At 47.6% G+C, this 23,322-nt stretch overlaps 1 protein-coding gene across 2 annotated transcripts in view; it reads right to left on the bottom strand.

Moving 5' to 3' along the window:
• Positions 1 to 15,374, bottom strand: part of LOC142012726 (caspase-6-like) — a 36,813-nt gene extending 21,439 nt beyond the window's left edge. Inside the window, exons 1-4 of one of the 2 annotated variants that reach the window (XM_074993454.1) lie at positions 14,918 to 15,354; positions 11,659 to 11,735; positions 9,213 to 9,378; positions 1,638 to 2,880 (exon numbers count right to left, since the gene is read on the bottom strand). In XM_074993454.1, the coding sequence (XP_074849555.1) occupies positions 2,762 to 2,880; positions 9,213 to 9,378; positions 11,659 to 11,735; positions 14,918 to 15,128 (573 nt within the window). In that variant the 5' untranslated portion in view covers positions 15,129 to 15,354 and the 3' untranslated portion in view covers positions 1,638 to 2,761. Of the gene's footprint in view, positions 1 to 1,637; positions 2,881 to 9,212; positions 9,379 to 11,658; positions 11,736 to 14,917 lie in introns of those variants that run through there. The other variant, XM_074993455.1, reaches the window with a different exon arrangement.
• Between the last annotated feature and the right edge of the window lie 7,948 nt (positions 15,375 to 23,322).

Below are 23,322 nucleotides of genomic sequence, written 5' to 3'. Positions count from 1 at the left end.
AGCACTAGGGGACAAAGGAAGTGATGTAAGCACATGCTAAAGGCCCACATTAAAAAGTAAAGCATTGGTGTCAACACTTGGGAGAACCTAGCCCAGGACTGTCCCCAGTGGAGAGCGGTAATCTGTGACGTGATGGTGCAATTTGAGACCTCCTGCCACAGCACAGAAGAGGAAAGGCAGAGAAGACTGGCAAAACCTGCCTCACCCCTCTCCAACAGCTACCAACATATGTCAAATCTGTGATAAGACCTGTGGCTCCAGCATCAGCCTAGTCAGTCATCAAGAGACTCACAAATAGGAGGGTGAAGTGAAGACTGTCCTACTGGTTATCATGTGACTGCCAAGAGACTTACCAGTTACACTCTTGTATAGGAACATAACATGGCTAAAAATAGCCATGTAAACAGGGCAGCAGTGTGGCCTGCAAGCTGAGTGGTTGGGCAGCCACCCACAAGAGACTCAAATGCTGTACAGTTGATTAGCACAGTTCCTGTGTGTTTCAACTAGTGGTGCCAGTCCACACACACCTTGGTGCACATAACAAAATTTATGCTGCACGACTGGGGAAAAAATAATTTTTTTTTTGTCTTATTGCAATTGTCTCCGGACTACAGTTCCATCTAGCAGATTAATACACCACTTGCTCCTTTTGTGATATCGCAGAAGGCCAAATGGGCCTGGTTCAAAGCATTCCAACCCAATCGACTATTTTCTGTGGATTGTGGAAAATATTCTAGCCAGTTTTGATACAGATTTGGAGCAGATACCTGGTTTGGGACATCATGTGTCTTAGAGTTAAACATTTTGTTGCAGACGAAGCTTCTTGTATACTATGCAGTGGTTGTTACAATGCTACTGTACGCATGTGAAAACTGGACAACATACAAGCATCATTTGAAGGCACTTGAACAATATCATCAATGCTGCTTCAGGGGAATCCTAAAAATCTATTGGTAGGATATGTGTATGTATACTAGTGTCATGAAACGGTTGAACATGACCAGCACGGAAGCCATTATCATTCATCAGCATTCCCAAGTTGGAGGAAGGTCAGAGGAGTGTTGGAGCCAACAGAAGTGATATAAGGACATGGTGAAGGCACACATGGAAAAAGCGCAGCATCAGTGTTGACACTTGGAAGAACCTTGCCTAAGACCGTCCCCAGTGGAGAATGGTAATCTGTGAGGGGGTGGTGCAATATGAGAGGTCCCACTGCAGTGCAGACAAGGACAGGCAAAGAAGAGTCAAAAACTGCCCATGCCCTTACATCTGCCCCTTTTGTGACAAGATCTGCAGCTCCAGAATTGGGCTGATCAGCCATCAATGGACTTTCAAATAGGAGGGTGACATGAAGACATCCTACTTGTTATTGAGTGACCAGTCAGAGAGCGTTAGGTTGTGTTCTGCTGGGATAGCTATGCTTGGAAATGTGGGGATGTATGGTTCCCAACCCACTCCAGATGGCTATGGCAATCAGACTTAGCTTTGTAGTGTAAATCTGGCCTTAGAGAAAAACAATCAAAACCCATGGTCTCTTGCTGAAATTTGCACTTTTTCTAAAGTTAGTACAGAAAATTAAGATAAAACCACACTGGACATAAAACTGAGGAGGTTTAGCTGATCCACATTAAAAGTCACATAGGAAAAAATGCACAGTTGAGGGAAACTCTGGAATTGTGTATTTGTTAGCTGCACAGTGCAATATATTTGTACAAAAGATGGTCTTAAGTATTCTGATTCTTGTACAAGTAGTTGAAATACCAAAACACTTAAATTATTTTTCTTATTTATAATTCGTACAAAACCCCTAAGAAGAGAATAAAAGGAAGATAAACCACAAAATTAGTGAATACAGTAACAAAGTCTTCATTACAAGAGTTAAATATAAATCATTCTCTTTGGACAATGGAGATCCATCCTTATTATACATAAGACACCTGTGTTAAATAGAATGCCTCTCAGTAGTACATATTAATAAAAATAACATTTGATTTGAAAAATATAAACATCTATTTAAGAAATAATTTGTAAGAATAGTAGCAATGTTTCACTAAGTTGTCACATCAGAAGTATCACCTAAAATTTTGCTAAGTTCTAGACAGTTCAATTATGCAATTCAAGCTTTAATGTCAAGTGTTTTTGATCTGACTTGTGTTTCAGAAGTGACTTTGATATGTAAAATCGCGAGAAAGATGTACTCGTTTTGGTCTAGTTTTCAAAATACTGTATATGAGAACAGCTGAAGCAGAGAAACAAAAGTCAGTTCATCAATGATCTTCCCCCAAAAGCACAGATATGCAAGACATTTAAAATTACATGAAAACACAAAATATTTCCAATAGAAAAAAATCCTCCTTTCCTGTTGAGAGATACAAGAAACATGAAAGGCTGGTAAACCCAAAACTTGACCTAATTTAAAAAAAAAAGTTTGAAAATCTACATGGTTTCATTCCCCACCACCAATTTTTAAAAGCAAACGGCACTAGTAGTTTTTGCAGTAGCATTTTATGAGCAAACCTGCTTTACCTCTGGGCACGTGTTGAAGGAGGAAACTACTTTCAATTTCAAGCTCCATCTGCATGTAGGAGAAAAGGAGGGCTAAGCAGTCTTTTAAATTAGGAAATACTTTAGTGTAGATTTGAACCATTCTTGTGCTTATGTTTTACGAAAATGAAATAAAACATCTCTGTAACAAAACACTGGTTCTCCGTGCACATTGCTTGTTTCTTCATTCTAGCTCATGAGCTTGTAGTGTCTTCTTTCATAGGTCTGTCTTGTCCTCATACTGGCACATACATGCAGCCCTCTGGCTATCCAGGTATGGCTTACATCCTAAATGTATAACTGCATCAAATAACAATTGTACTGCTGATTCACATGCTGCAAGACACCAGAAGAGATTAAATCAGTAAATGATCACTATAAAATGAATTTACTCTATTATGAAATACTTTAACTAAAAATTCATTACTCAGACTTTTTCTTCCTTGAGGATTTTCAACTTGCCAGGGCATGAGAGTGGACGCAACCTGATGAATTTCTTATGAAATTAACATTAACAGAGTAGATGTATTTTTTGTACAAATTTACTGCACTTGAATTTGTATTAATACAGCTTAGTGCTGACCTTATTTTTGTAAAACAGTTGAGTTTTAAGACTCAGTTTACGCTTAGCTTCCTCTGATTTAAATGGTTGTTCTCTCAATGGTTCTGACAAATACTTCACTGCAGAAAAACTACTCTGAGGGCCTCATCCTGCAAACATATTGGTCTTAATAATACTAATTGTAACTAGCAAAATGGCCTTGATTGAGCATAGGACTTAACAATCCTGGACCTGTCATATATTGTATGTTTAAAGCACTGGACCCACAATCATAAAGTAGTGAAGTCTGCACTCTCACAGAAGTACATACGCCACTTTGATCAAAATGTGGTATTGTTCTCTAAAGATAATTCCACCCACTACAGCAGTGGAAAAGGGCATTTACTTTCCTCCCTTACTTGCATTAATGCCCAGTCCTCCTCCTATTGAAGTCCCTGCCAAAACTACTTCTCACTTCAATGGGAGTAAGTGTATGTCTACACAGCAGCATTATTCCAGAATTCATTTTGGGAATATGGGAATTCTGAAGTGTGGGATTTATTTTGAAGCACCTGCATCAATGCAGCCAGTTTGGATTTCAAAAGCAACACTTTCAAAGTGTGATTCGCTGCCACCATGCTAACGAGGCACTGAATATGCATGTCAGCACCTAATGAACCTGTTCTGAAGTGCTTTAATATGCTCCTTCTGAAAGAGAGGCCGTGTCTACACATGCCCCTATCTTAACAGCACCTATTATAGGCACTATTCCTCATGAAATGAGGTTTACTGATTTTGAAATAAGGTGTATTGTGTAGATGCTAGGACAACTATCTCAAAATAATTGTGCTGTGTAAACCTACCCTAAGAGAACACAAAAATATCACTGAGTCTAACCTGTCACATAATGTAATACTTAAGAGGCCTCTTGTCACAAGAGTAACAGGTATGCCACTGGATTTTGGTATGTGTGTTACTGGCAAATAAATCCAGTAAGAGTCTATAACTTGAAAGGAACATGTATGCAGCAAGATTAATGTTCACTACCTAAGAGGCAAGTATATATTATATGTAAAAGGAAACAGCTCAGCATTTGCCTGCAATTTAGTCACATAGAGTAGCAGGTTGAAGAAACCACATACAATGCCACAACACATTACTGAAGCACTACAAATAGCCTGAATATAGTTGTTTTTATGAAATTGTACTGCTGCTTTTCATGAGCATTAAAAAAGATCATGAATTTAAGACACAACATCCAATATTTATCTGAATTCTTTTCATAATCTCTCATTCTGTCTAACGAAGATACAAGTCACAATAATATGTTAAGGGATCTTTGTGTAGGAGTTGGAAAATTATTAGTTTTAGTTCTTGGAAGCAATTCTTTTCCTCCTCACTGCCATTCATAGCTCTACAAATGTAAAAGCCAGAAATGTGTCACAGATCTCTTCTCTTAAAATAATGTATGGTGGGAAAGCAAAATAAAATTAGTTTTACTAGTAGGAATTTCAATTTCTTAGTTTATACAGTCCATGCAAATGGGCTGGCTGCTGTGCTTCTACGCACACAGGTAAAATGGGCATTTGAGTGGATATCTATTGGAGGAGAAGAGAGACAAGCCCCTGTTCCTTAAGGTGGTGAGTGAGTTCTTGAGTGTGTCCGTTTGCTGGTTGGTTTTCAGCTTGCATACTCTAATAAGGAGCAGTACATTATGACAGAAGCAGAGGTTTTGATCACACCTGAACCTTAATTAGGGGGCAGAGAGCTTCCCTAATCGGCATTCCTATAAAGACAACCAACTAGCACAACAGCAACAGGATGAAAACAAGGAAGTTAGGCAAAGCGGCGCAGTCCGCTTCCTTCCTGACAGATACTCAGGAGAGAAGGCTACAACAGCTACAGAAGCAGTAATAGTACAGGCTGAACCTCTCTTATCAGGAACTCTGCTCATAGGAATAAGGGCACTTCGAAGTAGGTGAGTTCCTTTCGAAAAGGAGTCCTGTTGGGACGAGCCGCGCCAATTTCGAAGTGCCGTGTGGCTGGCAACATGCTAATGAAGCGCTGAATATGTATTTCAGCGCTTCATTAGTAAACTTCGAAATGGCCATTTGCGTGGCCATTTCGAAGTTTGGGGCTAGTGTAGACACGGCCATAAAGTTTATAATTTTTTTTCACAGCTTTGAGCACATGCTCCATGTCTACAACCCTTGAGCACAGCACTTCCTGGTGAAGGATGCGGTGGATATGGTTAAATTTTATGTTTCTTGGTGCTAGGTGTTCTTTTAATCTAGTCACAAAGCTACTTTCTTTTTCTGGTCTTCAAAGGCGCGCTATCGATTGTTATGGAAACCAACTTTAACAAATTTAAACTGTACTTTTTTGGAGAAATATAATCATGCAACTGAAAAAGTCTTCACCAGTTGTGTCATGAACAGCTATGAGTTCAAGAAGCTCTTCAGTTAAATTGAAATCACCATCACAAGCATGCAAGAGGACAGCCAGGTACACAACACCACCAATATGTTTACTTTCATTGAAAGCAATTGACAATGCTTCAAAAGCTGATGATTTATCTTTTAATTGATCACTTAAATCTTGACATTTCATTTATCCTCTCTGCAACTGTGTTCTGTGACACAGAGATAATTTTGAACACTGTCATGTTTCCAGGACACATAATTTCAGCAGTTTTCACCATGCACTCTTTTACAAATTCCCCTTTAGTGAATGGTTTTGAACTATGTACTATTAATTCTGACAAAACATAACTGGCTTTAACTTCAGCGTCACTGTCTTTGTTAATTTTGTAAAAAGATTTTGCTGTCCATTCAACGTTATCTTTAAGTCCAGTAACTTATCTTGCCGTAATTTCCCTTCTAGTTTGCCATACTTTTCTGACTGGGTTTCATAAAGTTGCTTGATGTTATACTCCTTCGGAACACTGATAACTTAGAGGCAAGATTATCTGCTTAATATGCAATCAAGTTGACAACAAAAATAACAGTTCTCATTTGTCCTGGAAAACTCGGTGCTTGTCTTAAATTTTCCTTTTTATAGATTTACTACTTGCAGTTTTTGATTGTGACATTATGAAGGACTTTTTATAGCACAAAAAGCTATAGAAACGATACATGTAGCAGTGGGGGAAGAAAGTGGACCACAGAAGACCTGACAATCCAACTTTTTTTTTTCTTCTGCACAGAGGAAGCAGGGAGAGTGGAAAAGGGCGCTGGGTGGCCACAGTAGGGGAAGGGGTGATAGGGAGGAGAGGCCAGGTCAGGATCTCACAGCTTCTGTGGCTATTATCCGAAGTCTGGAAAGCAGATTTCCTTTCAGTCCCACCAAAGGAGAAATGTTAGATGCCCTCCCCTCCAGACCCTGCTCCCCCCCGTCTCAATTTCTCTGCACCTCCTTCTCAGACATTCTGGGGTTTATACTGCATTCTCCCTGCTTTCAGACACTTTGGGGCTTGTATTTCCCTCACTGGACTGCAGCCCTCAATGCACCGCCACCCATTGCAGTGCAGCTCTCAATGCACTAACCCAAGGCCCCTTGAAGCTTGCACTGACCCTCCAATGCACTACTCCCCAGAACTTTGAGCCTTGCGCTGCCTGCCTCTATGAACTACCCTCCAGGTCTCTTGTGACTTGCATTACCTCCCAGGCACCAACTCCAGACCCCTTGACGCTTGCACTGCTGCCCCCCCACAATTCACTACCCCCCAAGCTCTATGACGCTTGCACTGCCCCTCAGAGCACTACCCGAGACCCTACAATGCAGACACTGCACCCCCCCATCCCCTCTCCATCCAACTCTGTCTCGTGCTCCTCAGCTGCTTCTTGCTCCGCCTCCTGCAGCTGCCCCAGGCAGGTGCCCCTCTCTGCCTTGGCCAATGTGGATTTCACCATCCCTCTCCTTAGAGTGGTCACACTCCATTCTCTGGCACGCATGAGGGGCAGTACAAACACCAATCCCGCCTCCGCAGACTGTCTGTCCACCGCAGGCATATTAAACCCCCCTAGGCTCCCTGTGGTTTTAATATGCATGCGACAGACACGGACAGCCCAAGGTGGCAGGATTGGTGTTTGTCCCACCCCCTGCCACTTGGACATGCCAGAGAAGGGTGTGAGACCAGGTGGGCTGCACTTGATGTTTTATTAACATCTAGTCTTGAACCACCCAGAAAAAAAAAGTTAGGCCACAAGTTTGACATGGCTGAGATAGAATCTATTGGCTGAATTGTGAAAGGGATTTGAGAAGATAAAGAGAAGGAAAGAAGAGGCTGACAGGTAACATCAAGATTTCCAGATGCATGCTGGCTCAGAGAACAGTGAGGGCAGATTGCTAGATGCTAAAAGTAGTAAGCAGAAACATGTTACTATAAGGCAAAGAGTGACTAATGAAAGAGAAACAGAACCTACGAACAGATTTGTGGAGTTGAGCAATGTAGAGGCAGGCCGTAACAGATAAGTTATATACTGCAGTTTAAATCAAAACTGCAGAAACCACCGATAGAGTGCACTCCAAGCCAGTGGGAAAAAATTAGAGAAGGGTTGCAGATCAGACTGGATGTACAACTAGCTTGAACAAGTTCTCAAAAATGCAGAAAACCATGGATGGATCAGGAAGGAAACCTGACTTCTGAAGGTCAGAAAGTATATGGGAAAAGCGAAAATTGCTAAAAGCCAAACAGAGTTGGACCTTACAGAGGAAATTTATAAGCAAGGGTAAAGGGTTCTTTAGCCATACATGTAAAAAGAAAACCAGGAAATGAGCATCTGTGGTGGAACTAAACAAAATATTTAAATAGGACCAAGCTAGGGTCCCTGGATAATCTCCAGCACAGACTTAATTACTATAAAAATGAAGAGCAGTCATATTTTAAGATGGGAGAACTGCAAATATAATACCAATATTTAATGAAAGACTGGGGGTGGGGGAAATAACCTAGGAACCTATAGACTTGTTGGTTTGATCTCTATTTTATACAAAGTCTTAAAACAAATTTTGAGGGGGGGGATGTTAAGCATACAGAACTGAACATTTTTATGAAGTGACCTTGAGTGTGAATAAGTGTGGGTGTGCTGATAAAGTTTGCAGATGACAAAAAATTAAGGGAGAATGCTAAGATGGAGGGGAACCAGAATATCATACAAGGTGATTTAGATGTCCTTGAAAGTTAGAGTAATAGATATAGGATGAAATTCAGTAATACAAGACCGTGCATTCTGGATCTAACAAAAAAATTTTTGCTATAGCCTGAGGACCAATCAGTTGGAAGCTGCAGAAACAGTCTACAACAGCTTATGGCCCACCCATGGCTGCTATTAACAAATATCTCCAATGGCCAGAGAGGCTGGATACTAGATGGGAGAAGTTACTGAAGATAATTTTAACAGGTGTGCGTTTTTCTGGCAATCAAGTTTTCAGGGCTACCCAAATCTTCCTGTCTTAATCCGTCATACGGTACTCAGACCTCAGTAGTTCAGAAGTCAAATTAGCAATCAGCATTACCCAAAACAGACATAGTAGAGTGAATTCATTGTTTCATTTGCTACTTTTGAAAATGTGTTTGCATACATAGAATATAAAATTCTCACAGCAAAACTACTAAGTTATTGTCTCATGTACAACTGATTGATACCCATCAGGATGCTTTTGCCACGTTAATATTATTAAAAAAAACAAAAGATTTATGTACTGTAGAGAACCACAGAAGACACATTAAGACGTACTTGCAGCCTGTGAGCTTCAGTCCAAGTATCACTGTCCTGATACCTATACTGGGGATCAGGATGGAATTTTCCCCTCATTTCAGATTGGCGGAGATCCTGTGCTGTTTTTTCCATTCTCTGTAGCATGGGGCATAAGTGTCTTGTTGGTTTGAATTAGAGAAAATGACAGGTTTTTTATAAACTGAAACCTTTAAATTAAGATTTGAGTACCTCAGTCAGAGGTTATAGGTTCACTACAACAATAATGTGTGGGTGAGGTTCTGTGACCTTCAGTGATAGGAGGTCATACTAGATAACGATAGTTCCTTCTGGCCTTACAGTCTCAGTCTTTACAGAGCTTTGGTAAAAGATCAATTCAGTAAATCTTGTACAATATTTTTCTGCCTTACCCTGTACAGTCTCCGATATTCCTAGTGTTTTCTGTACTTCTCTGCAGATCTTGGAGAGACAATACTGAAACTGTTCATCACAGTCATTTTTTTTACTGCCACATGTATCATAGCATCTGTCATGTTGATTACAGCACTTTGTCATTGAAGGGATACCAATGTCAAACTGGTGAAGGAAGAAATTCAAGGTTAGTATCCCAGCCAACATTAAAAAAAAAAAAAAAAGAGTTGAATGAGGATTGTCAATAACAAGCAGTTCTGTAGCACTTTAAAGACTAACAAATTTATTAGGTAATGAGTTTTTTTTGGGTAAGACCCACTTCCTCAGATTATTGGTTGAACAGTAATTACAGATTGAACATCCCTAATCCAAAACTCTCTGGTCCGGCAACATCCACAATCCAGCATGATTGTAGTTAGCTGGGTGACCACTTATGAGTGTTGTCAAGTTTGCTGTGATCTGATAGTTTGTTTAGAGCCACCAGTCCTGGCTCTCAGTGGCCTGTGCTGTTATTTAGCTGTAATTTAACCCTAAATATCTAAAAGCCTAGTAAACAGTGGAAGTGTTGGTAATGCTGCTAGACAATAGTGACCCTCCATGGTTCAACACATTCTCTCATTCAACACTGGTCAGGTCCCCGGGGTGCTGGATTATAGAGGTTCAACCTGTCATAAGGATTGTTAAAATTGCCTGGCTTCCATACACACTGAATAATATGTTTGAGGAACTTACATGCAGGGGGAAAAAATTACTCAGTACTCCAAATACCAAGCAAAATATTACTGGCACAGACAGTGAGATAGGAACTGAACTCGGGATTCGCTCATGGCAGGAGAGTGTGATACCACTGGGCCAGCCTACAGTTCTAAATAAGAAAAAGTTTTTATCCACAGTAGGTCTCACATCTTCTGGAAGAGAGGAATGAATCTATTATTTAATTTACTTCCTTTAATATTCTAGGATACTGAAGAAAAATATTTACATTAATAACTGGATGTTTAGTAGTCCATTATTAGTAGTGACTATTTTTTTTCCTCCCATGTAGTATTACTGAAGTTTGGCAACAAAGTAATAACAACAGAAATATTGGATTTGGGTAATCAGACCACACAACATAAATATCCACATGTAGGTACTTGTAGATCACAATGAAGTCACTTCTTAGCTTTCTCTTGAATAAACACTTTCTCACTATTGAGCACACTGTCCATGCTTTTTTATCATTCTTGTAGCTCTTTTCTGACCCTTTTCCCATTTTTCAGCCTCCTATTTTGAAATGTGTACATCAGAGTAGGACACTGAAGATAGAAAAGTTCAGACTAGAAAACAGGTGCACATTTTAAGTGAGAATAGCTTGGCAAACAACAGTTTATATCGGGGTGGGAAATAATTTTTGATGGGTGGTCCCACCAAGATTTTGAAAGTGGTCAAGAGCTGCATTTTTCCATGGTGGAGGTGTGATGTTTGGGATGGAGGTTGGATGCAGAAAGAAGCTTGGAATAGAGAAGGGGAATGAAGAGAGGTGTGGGGTCTGGGAGGGAGTTTTGGTGAAGAAAGAGGGTTGTGAGCTGGTGCAGGGGATTGGGGTAGAATCTGGGAGGGAGCTGTGGCCGGGGCAGGGATGCAGGAGGGGAGCAGAGGATTTCAGTTGTGACCTGGGACACAGCATTGAACAGGAGGGAGGAGGTGGGATGTCAGGTGCAGACTGTGGCTGGGAGGCACTTACCTAGGTGGCTTCTGGTCAGCAACACAGCAGGACTTTTGGGCGGGTGCCCCATCAACAGGGGCCTGCACGCTGCCCAAAGTGACTGGCTGCTCGGTCCAAGTGTACCGATTCTGCCCCCGGGAGTGAGTGAGTGTGCGTGTGTTACGCACCGTCTTCACTCCCAGCACAATCGTCAAAGTTCCCATTGGCTGGAAACTGCCCTTGAGGGTTCAGGCAGTTCACAGAGCCCCTCTCCCTGCAGTGTGCAGAGATGCACTTGGCCCTAGTACCCAGCCACTCTGAGTGACATGCGGCAGACATAGTACCTACTTGACAGTCCCACTGGGCCATGGGACACTGGCAGCCTGGAGAATCACAGCAGGGAAAATTTGGTGTGTGGGCTGTATATTACTCCCCCTACCTTTTATATACAGATGTGACAGAGGATCTATCACTTGAAGTCTTTAAATTAGGACTGGATATCTTTCTAAAAGGCTTGCTATGACTCAAAACAGAAATTATGGTTTCATGCAGAAATTAATGCATTCGATTCTTTGGCCTCTTTATGCAGACAAAATGATCATACTGGCCTTATAAACATGAGCAACACTTCTGTACTTAGAATGGAAGTGTAAAACTGACACACTTCTTTTTGAAGCAGACTACTCACAACCTGCTTTTAAATATAAGAGTCTAAGTAGATATGGAAGAAATAAAATAGATGAAAGACAGAGATTTACATTAACTCCAAACAGCGGGGATCCACATCCATTCGGTGGTGAAAGCTTATACCCATAACGAGGAAGAGGCTTCAACCCTGTAAAAGGAAATTTAAAAAACGCTGTGTACAGTTCTTTTGCCTCAAACTACTGACACCTATCTTACTACTAAAAACACTATAAGCCAATGTTTTCTAAACGATATTCTTAACTTTAGGCATTTAAAGCCCTAATTTGAGGATATGAATATTCAGAGCTTCCACCAAGCTGCAAGTCAGGGGAGCTACAGGTATTAAGAACCTCTTAGGTTTTAATTTATTACCCACATTCAAAGCATCTGGTCTACAAAGAATATACTAGGTAAAGCAGAAATGTACAATATACATGAAAGAACTAGCAGAAAACAAGTTCCAATAAATATACATAGACTTCTGCATACTTACCTTTTGCTCTGAATTGTCATCTCAGACATCAGAAATAATAGTTGAAATGAACACAATACAGAAATATTGTTGCTTATTTCTATAACCACAGCATTGATTGAATCTGTTTAAGCAGGACTTCCTCGATATTTTTAAAAGGGGAAAAGCTATGAAATGACTGTGTGCGCCCTAAATAAGAAGTATGGAATTTTTAAAGAATACACCAAAACTTCTTCTGGCACCTGAGACCAAACTGAAGGACACATTCTACAGAAGGGAGTGTATGGGAGAGGACGTGTTGAGGCGAGAGGCTAGAAATCAGTGAATAGTGTCCTTGCTACTCCTAAAGCTGAGAGAAGCATCAAAGAAAAACTGCTTGTCCATACAAACAGCTAGAACACATTTACTGTAAGGAAAAAATTTTAGATGGGACTTAATTCTATCCCAGTTGAAAAAAACTTATTCCACTGAATCCACCTCCATTTTTAACATCTTATGTTTTAATTTTTTTTGAAAAAACACCCTGCTTAAACTATCTTGCATATACTAAATCAGTAGTGTCCAATATGCCCCCCATTCACAGCGAATGAGGAAGTGAATTTTGGCAAATGCGGCTTGGCACACTGGTGCAGAGGCTTGGGGGTTCATGCAGCTGCTCCTCAGGTGCTGGGTGCCACACAGTGGTGGTGACTCAGGGGCTCTGGTGCCATGCAGCTCTCGGGGCTGCACGGCTAGGTGGCTCCAGCAGCGCAGCTCTGGTGAATCACTGGGGGGCAAAGGGGTAGGGTGTCCGGTTGCAGGGGTAGCGACAGGATAGGGTCAGGGGCCTGGCTGGGGGCTGGCAACACCTGGTGGGGCGAGGGAGCACGTGGTGATCAGGTATCTCCCTTTTGGACACCACTGTACTAAACAGACACCAGTAGTGAAAAATATCAAGGGCTGCAGAGGAAAGTAAACCCCAACACACTGCACCTAATTAAATATGCCATAACTACAGTAAAAAATTCTGTCTTAACCCTTCCAGGCAAAGATTCAACTTGTCTTACCAGTACAAATACCATACATTAACTTAAGCTTTGGCTTAATCCCTGTTACACATTGAACCTCTCTAGTCTGGCAACATCCACAATCCAGCATGATTTCACTTATCTGGATGACCACTTGTCAGGGTATGGCCAAGTTTCCCATGGTCCCATAGTTTGTTTACAAGCACCAGGCCTGGCTCTCTGTGTTCTGTGCTCTTATTTAGGTAATTTACCCCTAAACGTTTTCTAAGAGCCCAGGAAGCAGTAGAAGTGTTGGTAATGCTGCTAGACTATACTGACCTCCTGTGATGTTGCAAATTTTCTTGTCTGGCACTGGTCAGGTCCCGAGGGTACCAGGCTAGAGATGGTCAACTTGTACTTAAGTTTCATTTAAATTCTTGTTCTAAGGTTTTTGTTAAACTTCTAGCAATTGTGCGTTCAATAGGATAGCTTCTCTAGAATAATCTCAACAGGATCTCTTTTGCATATTTAATGGAGATTGGCAATTCTGAGGGAAGTTCAGGGAACATATTTTTTATATCTGTAACTGAAGCATGAGGGAATGAACCTCCATCCTTAAGCTCTAAAGCCATGTGCTCTACAGCATGAGCCAAGTATTGGAGGGGTAGCCATGTTAGTCTGGATCTGTAACAGCAACAAAGGGTCCTGTGGCACCTTATAGACTAACAGAAAAGTTTTGAGCATGAGCTTTCGTGAGCACAGACTCACTTCATCAGATGCTGGTCAAACGCCCACTTTGTTCTCAGCCAGGGCTATAGAGCAGAGACTTCACTCTGCCTTGTCAGTGGTCTCAGTACCTCTGGGGCTCTATATCCAAAAGTCAGAAAATCACTATATCCTAGAAGAGCCAAAACCTATTCTGTGCTTAAGTGTTCCTTCCTTTCAGTGCCCAATACTTCTGTAACAAAGATCCCTGAACTTTCAAAAGTACTAAATTACATCTGCTGCAAACAACTACAGTGTGAGGAGAGCAATCCCTTTGAAAATAGTTTTCACTGATAAACTCCAGGAAGTGAGGGCTCCTAAGCAACAAAAGTCCAATGTCATGAAAGTTAAGAAAAATCACAAACAATCCAGTTTCAGACTTATATGTACCACGTAGATATAAAAAGCAGTCAAGTAGCATTTTAAAGACTAGCAAAATAGTTTGTCCCAGGAAAGCTCACCTAACAGACTATTTTGCTAGTCTTTAAAGTGCTACTTGACTGCATTTTGTTTTGATAGTGTATGGACTAGCACGGCTCCCTCTCTGTTACTATTCAACATGTAGATAATAGTCTATTATCTTCTAGTCATGGAAACTAACCACCCATCTTGTGTGTTAGACAGGGCTATATTTAATTCTGTTTAACATACTTTGTTTAAAAAAGTTCCAGACTAGATACCAATGTCAGGTTATCAGTTATCAAAATAACTGACAAACTGACAGTTTTGGTTCTTTTCTGGTTTGAAGGTGGCAGAGGGAGAGATCTTTACTTGATAGTGCACAGGAGCAAGAGAAACTCCTCACCTAAAAGCCTGGGCTGATGTAAGGGTTCAGAAGGCAGTAGTCCCACCCTCCGCTGAAACTGATCATTCACCCCCCAGAAATGGGCCCAAGCCCTGGACGCTACCCCAGAGCTGAGAGAGAATGCCTCGAGCCAGGTTTCATTCCGCGCCGCCAGCGTTCACTACAGCTGTAAGGCAGAATCAGCTGCAAAGTTTGGCTCCAATAAGCCCCTCCAACCCCCAGCCAGCGCCCCGCTGCAGGGCCCTCAGAGCCGCCTCCCGGGGCGGGCGGAAGAAGGTTCTGGGGGGTGATCATCACGTTACCATCGCTGCACTTATACAGGCACAGGCCGTCCTCGCCTCCCAGCAGGTCCAGCGCCGCGTTCAGGTACATGTCTATCTTGTGCACCCCGTTCCGGATGGTCTTGAGGGTCATCCTCCAGTCCGGGGTGTGGGGCTCCTGCTGGCCCTGAGCCAGCGGCGGCCGGCCCCCCAGCCAGTCGCAGGCCAGCAGCAGCAGCAGGGCCCAGGCCATCGCCTGCGCAGACGGTCCCCGGGAGCGCCGCCGCCGGAGATCGCCCGCGGGGCTGGGCCGGCCTGGCGCTCGCTACGCTCCGCCGGCCGGCTGCATGCCGCTCGTGCCTCTCACGTGCGCGGGGGGCGGCCGGCCTGCCCCGCTCGCCTCCGCCGCGCGGCAGCCACCATCGCGTGCGGCTCCAGCCCTGCGCCGCCCGGCCCGCCGCTCCCTGCCCCGGGCGGGGCTCGGCAGGGAGGCGGAGCCAGGGCTTGGCCGGGTGCCTGAGTCCTGCTAGCGACGGGCCATGCGCTCTGCTTACTAGCCTGAGCTGCCCGCTCCACGCTGACGCTGGGCTCGGCTCGGCTGCTGCAGGTGCGGCGCTAGTCGCCGCCCGCCCTACAAACAGGCCCCGGTTCTGCGTACTATTCCCCCTCCCCCGCCCGACACAGCCGGGCTAACACGTCGTGCCCGCGTGGATTCCCATCTGGCAGGCCAGGTCTATGCCGGGGGATGAGTTCAAATTAAGGGCCTCAACTCCAGCTTCATGGATGTGATGAAGTGGGTCTTTGCCCACAAAAGCTTATGCTCCAAAATACCTGTTAATCTGTCAGGTGCCACAGGACTTCTTGTTGAATGCCAGCTACGTTAATCCTGTAACTAGAGTCGAAGTACCTTGATTCTGACTTTGGCAGGCCGCGTCTACACGTGCACGCTACTTCGAAGTAGCGGCGCCAACTTCGAAATAGCGCCCGTCACGGCTACATGTGTTGGGCGCTACTTTGAAGTTGAAATCGACGTTAGGCGGCGAGACGTCAAAGTCGCTAACCCCATATGGGGATGGGAATAGCACCCTACTTCGAAGTTGAACGTCGAAGTAGGGCACGTGTAGACAATCCGCGTCCCGCAACATCGAAATAGCAGGGTCTGCCATGGCGGCCATCAGCTGAGGGGTTGAGAGACGCTCTCTCTCCAGCCCCTGCGGGGCTCTATGGCCACCGTGTGCAGCAGCCCGTAGCCCAGGGCTTCTGGCTGCTGCTGCGGCAGCTGGGGATCCATGCTGCAGGCACAGGGTCTGCAACCAGTTGTCGGCTCTGTGGATCTTGTGTTGTTTAGTGCAAGTGTGTCTGGGAGGGGCCCTTTAAGGGAGCGGCTTGCTGTTGAATCCGCCCTGTGACCCTGTCTGCAGCTGTTCCTGGCACCCTTATTTCGATGTGTGCTACTTTGGCATGTAGACGTTCCCTCGCAGCGCCTATTTCGATGTGGTGCTGCCCAACGTCGAAGTTGAACGTCGACGTTGCCAGCCCTGGAGGACGTGTAGACATTATTCATCGAAATAGACTATTTCAATGTTGCTACATCGAAATAGGCTATTTCAATGTAGCGTGCACGTGTAGACGTAGCCGCAGTGTCCCCACAGCAGGTCAGCAGGAAAAATGCTCCCCTCCACTTCCATCGACTTCCCTAAGGCTAGGTCTGCACTAGGGGATAAATGCCAATTAAGAGACTCAAGGCCAGCTCTAATAGTTGTGTAGCTGGAGTCAATGTACAGTAAAATCTTATCAGGCCGTCCCAGGACCTGGAGGTTCCTGGAGAGTCAAAGATGCTGAATAATTGAGAGGTATGCCTACCAATGCATAACACTAAAGAAAAACAAAATCAGAAATTAAGAAACAAACAAAAATGTATGCAGAGTATGTTATTTACCAACAACAGTTGTATTGTAGACTGTAAACTGATACTGTATTGCTGTATTTATTTGTATTTACTTTCACTATACTGTACTTATGGAAAATGCAACAAATTTACTTATGTTTAAAACACTGGTTATTTGGGAGTTCTGGATGATAGAATACTGGATAAGAAAGAGTTTATTGTCTTGATTTGGACTTTGGTGCCATCCCCACAGTGGGGAGAAACACTCTCATCGTCTCCTTTTAGCCCGGTATACACTACGGGATAAAATCAATTTTAGAGACACAAATCCAGCTGAGAGAATTGTGTAGTTGGAGTTGATGAATCCAAAATCGACTTTTGCTGCCATCCACACAGCAGGAGGTCAGTCAGAGAAAGGTTCCATCAACTTCCCTTGCTCCTCACGACTGCCTGGAGTACTCGGGTCAGCTGTGGTACCCTGATAGCTTGAATTGTTTTTAAAAAGGTTGGTAAAAACTCAGTGAAATAAAACATGTTGGCTATGTCTATGCTAACCTCCCCCCTTTCAAAAGGGGGATGCTAATGAGACACTTTGGGGTATGCTAATGAGGTGCCTCATTAGCATATCCCAAAGTGTCTCATTAGTATCCCCTTTTCGAAAGGGGGGAGCCAGTGTAGACATAGCCGTTGGCATCTGAAACAAAACAGATAATAAAACAATAAATAACCAATAGCCTCTGGACCATGAAGAAATAATTTCCAGTAGGAACAATACCCATGGCATCCCCAGATGACTGAAGCCTTTCTAACTCACACTAGGTTAATTTTGGCAAATTTGGAAGAAATAGAATGGAATAATCCAGACTGGGGTATAGAACTAGAGACAAATTAAGGAACAATAGAACAGTCAGCTAAACTCATTGATCAGCAAATTTAGCACAGGTAACTTGGGGCAAGATGACCCCTTTGAAAGACATCATGCTAGCAGCCTGAGTGAATGATTGATGGGAGGGTGAATGGGGAGCAGTTTTTGGTCAGTGCATCTTTTCAGTTCCCTTCTAAATATTAATTAAGAGAAAATTAGTAATCAGATTCCCACAGGGCATGTTTCTGGGGCTTGTGACTCCTTTTGACAGTAAAGGTATAAATGTTAACCAAAGTTTTGAAGAGAAGGAAGTTCATAATTAACATCTGAAGAGGCCTGCAATGCTGTAAAGTGCAATAGCCAAGACTCTGCTCTGTGGTATTCTTGTAGGACTTCAAACTAGAAGGGCACAAGACAGGCAAGGCCTTACCCTGAGGGATCTTTGACACACCTGAGCCGCGTCTACACGTGCACGCTACTTCGAAGTAGCAGCACTAACTTCGAAATAGCGCCCGTCTCGGCTACACGCGTCGGGCGCTATTTCGAAGTTAACTTCGACATTAGGCGGCGAGACGTCGAAGTCGCTAACCTCACGAGGGGATCGGAATAGCGCCCTACTTCGACGTTCAACGTCGAAGTAGGGACCATGTAGTTGTTGCGCGTCCCGCAACGTCGAAATTGGCGGGTCCTCCATGGCGGCCATCAGCTGGGGGGTTGAGAGACGCTCTCTCCAGCCCCTCAGCTCACTGGTGGCCGCGTGGAGCGGCCCCTTAAAGGTCCCCTCCCCCTCCCTTCCTCTGCAGGAAGCTGAGGGAACGTGCAGGCTGCAGCCTGCACATGCGGCCAGCCTGCACCTACCTCAGCCCCCCACCCAGCTGCGATGGCTGCCCGGCAGCCCCCCCCAGTGCCCCCAGGGGACCCCCCCCAAGGGGAGCCAGGGCAGCCAGCCCAGCCAGAAGGGCAGCCAGGCTGGCAAGCAGCAGCGGGGCCCCTCCTGGACGGAGGCCGAGCTGCGGGACCTGCTGGGGCTCTGGAGCGAGGAGGAGGTGCTCCAGGTAATGGGGAGCAAGAGGCGGAACGCGGATGCGTTCGCTCGGCTGGCCGACGGCCTGGCTGCCCGGGGTCACCCTGCCCGCACTCCTGATCACATCAGGAGTAAGGTCAAGGAGCTGCGGCAGGGTTACTCCCGGGCCCGGGATGCGGCCGGCTGATCTGGGGCCGCCCCCGTCACTTGCCCCTTTTACAGGGAGCTCAGGGACATCCTGGGCCCCTGGCACACCTCCTCCCCTCCGGCCACCCTTGACACCTCGGCCGACGAGCCCCAGCAGGCCCTGGAGACGGAGTCCGCCCCGGAGGCAAGCCCCGCACCCCGGGGGCCCCCCCCGGAGCCCACCCCCGGGACATCGCGGCGGCGGGGGGGGGGGGGGGGGGGCTCCTCCTCTGCAGAATCCGGGCTGCAGATCCTCCTCCTGCCATCCCGGAGCAGCAGCAGGGCCTCCGCCCCCCGGGAATCTCCGGACCATGGGAGCGGACCGACAGGTAGGTACCCCCCTCTGGTGGACACCCCTGGGCTTGAGGGGCGGGGGTAATAGATATGTGTCCAGGGCCCCCCACATGCTCACATGGCCATGGCCCCAAGGACAGCAGGGCCATGGCCCTCACAGCACTGCATCAGCCCCTGCCCCCCCACCGCACCCCGCATGACAGTGCCATGCCCCATCCCCGGGGCAGGGGGGAGCGGAACCTCGAGGGGCTGCTGGGAGGAGGGGGTGGGACACCCCGCAGCAGCAGCATGTGATGGAGTGGGGGGAGTGCCAAAGGGAGACTCAGGCTACATATGAGCAACAAGAGCCGAATAGCTCCCAGGGGCAAAGGAGGATCCTGGGGCTACAGCTGGCAGGTGACACCTCTGCCCTGAACAAACAGGAGGGAGGAGCCGAGCTGGCTTGGACTTGGGGGGCGAGGGTGGGGCCCACAGGTAGAGGCTAGGGGAAGGGAGAGCTGGAAGGCAGCCAGCCTGAGGAGGGGGAAAGCTGCATCCCCGAGGGGCACCCCTTGGGGTCTTCTCCCCAGGATGGGTTGGAAGGACTGTCTCTTCCGACAGCTGGTGCTGTCACTCCTGGGAGAAACTGGGCATCTGTGGCCTAAGAAACCTCTCCTGCTGTCAGACCCTGGGGGGTGAAGTGAGAGTCGCTCCCACCAGGGGACGGGGTGCAGGGCAGGGGGACCCCTGAACCCCATCCATCACAGCAGCATCTCCCGGGGACGGGGATGGGGAACCTGCAGCACAGGGCTGGGGGGACAAAGGCCACGGTTCGGGGCCCACACTAACGCCTGTCTCCATTCTTCTTCCCCCCCTCCTCTTCTGTGTCCTGCACCTGCACCATCAGAAGGACCGGAAGAGAGTGCCGGCTAGGCATCAGTGGTCCCGGAGAGCCCTCCGGGACCATCGCTCCAGGGGAGCCCCTCGGCCGAGGACCGACCGGCCCCACGGCGGGCTAGACGGAGGACCCTGCGCCACCAACAGCCGACGGCGACGGACCCCCAGCTGCTGGCCATCCACCGTCGGCAGCTGGAGGTTGCGGAGCAGCACCTGCAGCTGCAGGAGCGGGCGCTGGCCTGGCGCCAGGAGGCATGGGGGGCCTACATGGAGACATTTAACCGCTTGGTGGACTACCTGGCCCCCCATGCCGCGCCGGCCGCCGCATCGCCCGCCCTGCCTGCTCCTGCAGCCCCACCACCAGCTGCTCTGCCCGTCGCCGTCCCGTCCGCCGTCGGCCCGCCACCCACCGCCGAGGGACCCCTGGAGCTACCTGACACTCGCCGGCCATCGTACCTTCCGGTCCAGCCCGCCCCCACCCAGCCCCGGACAGGGCTGCGACCGTGGCGGGGCTCCCGGCCGCCCACGCCCAGTGCCGGGCTATAGGGGCGAGGGGCCCGGGACGTGGCCCCCCCCCTTGTATATAGTTGGACCCTGTTATTTTCTGCCCCCGGTTTGCCCCGTCCCCCCCATGTAAATAGTTCTCCCCTTTATCCTCCCTGGTTTTCTTTTTATTATTGAGGACAGTTGTTTCTTTGTATTGTTTTATTTTTGTACATATTAGTTTTTTTCAACATGTTTGTTCGTACTTTGTTTTTGGTTCGCATATTTACAGTTAAAAAAAAATGGTTCGGAAAGAAAAAAAAAAAGTTTAAATTCAGCCACAAGTGCGTGCTGTCATTTGTCCAGGACAAGTGGGAGGGGGATGCAGTGGGGTGCTCCATGGTGCAGGTGTTGGGGCAGGAGTGTGGTGGAGGAAGGGGCGGGCAGTAGGGGGCCTGGGCAGAGTTCACCCCGCGGCCTCTTCATCAAAGTGGGCCCGCAGGGCCTCCCGGACCCGGGTCCCCTCGGGGTCCACCTGCCGACTGGGGGCAGCAGGTGGCTGGACATCTGCCCTGCCGGCCTCCGCAGCCCAGCCCTGGAAAAAGGTGTCCCCCTTGCTCTCCACCAAATTGTGCAGGGTGCAGCAGGCACCCACAATCTGGGGGATGTTGTTGGGGCCTGCATCCAGGCGGGTCAGGAGACATCTCCAGCGTCCCTTCAGGCGGCCAAATGAGCGCTCCACCACCTGGCGTGCATGGTTCAGGCGCTGGTTGAAGCGCTTCTGGCTAGCGGAGAGATGGCCCGTGTAGGGGTGCATGAGCCATGGCCGGAGGGGGTAGGCCGCATCTGCGATGACGCAGAAGGGCATGGTGGTGTCCCCCAGAGGGATCTCCCACTGGGGGATGTAGGTCCCCGCCTCCAGCCGGCGGCACAAGCCCAAGTTCCGGAAAACCCGGGCGTCGTGTGTGCTGCCAGGCCAGCCCGCATAAATGTCCTGGAAATGTCCCCGGCTGTCCACCAAGGCCTGGAGGACGACAGAATGGTAGCCCTTTCGATTCAGGTATCGTCCTCCACTGTGATGCGGGGCGCGGATGGGGATGCGAGTCCCATCCAGAGCCCCGAAGCAGTTGGGGAAGCCCAGGGTGGCAAAGGCCGCGATGGTGGCATGTGGGTCCCCCAGCCTCACGAGCCTGTGCAGGAGCATGGCGTTGATGGCACGCACAGCCTGCAGAGAAAGCACATGGGACAGCACCAATGAGGCGTGAGCAGGGTGTGCGTGGCCCTGCCCTGCCCTGCCCTCCCCTTCCCTGGCCCCCCTGCCCTGCCCTGCCCTCCTCTGCCCTGGCCCCCCTGCCCTGCCCTGCCCTCCTCCGCCCTGGCCTCCCCTCCCCTCCTCCTCCCCTGCCCTGGCCTCCCCTGCCCTGCCCTGCCCTCCTGTGCCCGGGCCCCACTCCCCTGCCCTGCCCTCCCCCCATGGGTTCTCTTACCTCCATGAAGACAGCCCCGACGGTGGCCTTGCCGACACCAAACTGCTGGCCCACGGATCGGTAGCTGTCTGGAGTGGCCAGCTTCCAGACAGCGATGCCGACCCGTTTCTGCACTGTGAGGGCACGCCGCATGGCGGTGTCCTGGTGCCTGAGTGCGGGGGTGAGCCACTGGCACAGCTCCAGAAATGTCTGCCGGCTCATCCTGAAGTTCCTGAGCCAGCGGTTGTTGTCCCACTCCCCAAGCACCAGCCGCTCCCACCAGTCGGTGCTGGTGGGGTAGCTCCACAGCCGTCGGCGTGTGAGGCGGGGGGGGCGGGGTGCTGCAGGGGTAGGGGTTGAGCCCTGCTGCCCTGGGGGCATCTCCTCCTCTGGGGCAAGGAGGTGCTCAGCTGCCTCCCGCATGGCACAGAGCAGGGCAAGCCCTGCTCCTGCCAGGAGGGCTGGGTGGACCTCTGGCTGCTGCTGCTGCTGCTGCTGCTGCTGCTGCTGGGGGTCCATGACTGCGGCGCCCGGGGTCTGTGTGCCTATGGCTCTGCAGACCGCGTGCTGTGCAGGCTGCGTGTGTCTGGGAGGGGCCCTTTAAGGGAGCGGCTAGCTGTTGCCCCGGAAGCGCTACTCTGCCTGGTGACACTGTCTGCAGCTGTGCCTGGCATCCCTATTTCGATGTGTGCTACTTTGGCGTGTAGACGTTCCCTCGCTGCGCCTATTTCGATGTTGGGCTGCGCAACGTCGAAGTTGAACATCGACGTTGCCAGCCCTGGAGGACGTGTAGACGCTATTCATCGAAATAGGCTATTTCGATGTCGCTACTTCGAAATTAGCTACTTCGATGTAGCGTGCACGTGTAGACGTAGCCCAAGTTACTGGAGAAGAGAAGGAAGAAGTCTTCATTTAGAATGGTAACTATACCCACTTTGTTTGACAATTATTATACTATATAAATCCAGCAGAATTACTAAGGGTTTATACGCGGGGAATTGAGTCTCTACGAAAATGTACATTATGTTATCTTATATTGTTTATATAACTTTTTCTCAAACCACTGTGCAACAGGCAAACTGGATCCAAATTTTCAATTGAGACAGGTAAACATTTTGCCCAGCTGTGGGCTATTAAATATCTTTTCCTACACTTGGCATTTGGTAAAAGCACACGGCCATTCTGGATAGGTTCCCAGTGTAAAATTCCACTTGCCAAATTGTTCAGTTTATACATGCTAGTCAAACACTTACTGGCTGGAGCTTTTCAAATAATCCACTCCATGACACCCAATTTCTAATTGGTTAAAAAATAAAGGCAGGCATTCTAAGTGGTTCAGGAAAATGCTTTCCTCTTGTGATTGGT

The sequence above is a fragment of the Carettochelys insculpta genome, chromosome 4 (assembly GCF_033958435.1).
Source record: "Carettochelys insculpta isolate YL-2023 chromosome 4, ASM3395843v1, whole genome shotgun sequence".
In the NCBI taxonomy this organism is placed as follows: Eukaryota; Metazoa; Chordata; order Testudines; family Carettochelyidae; genus Carettochelys; species Carettochelys insculpta.
Note: the sequence above shows the minus strand (reverse complement) of the source record. Positions and strands in the feature narration are given on the sequence as shown.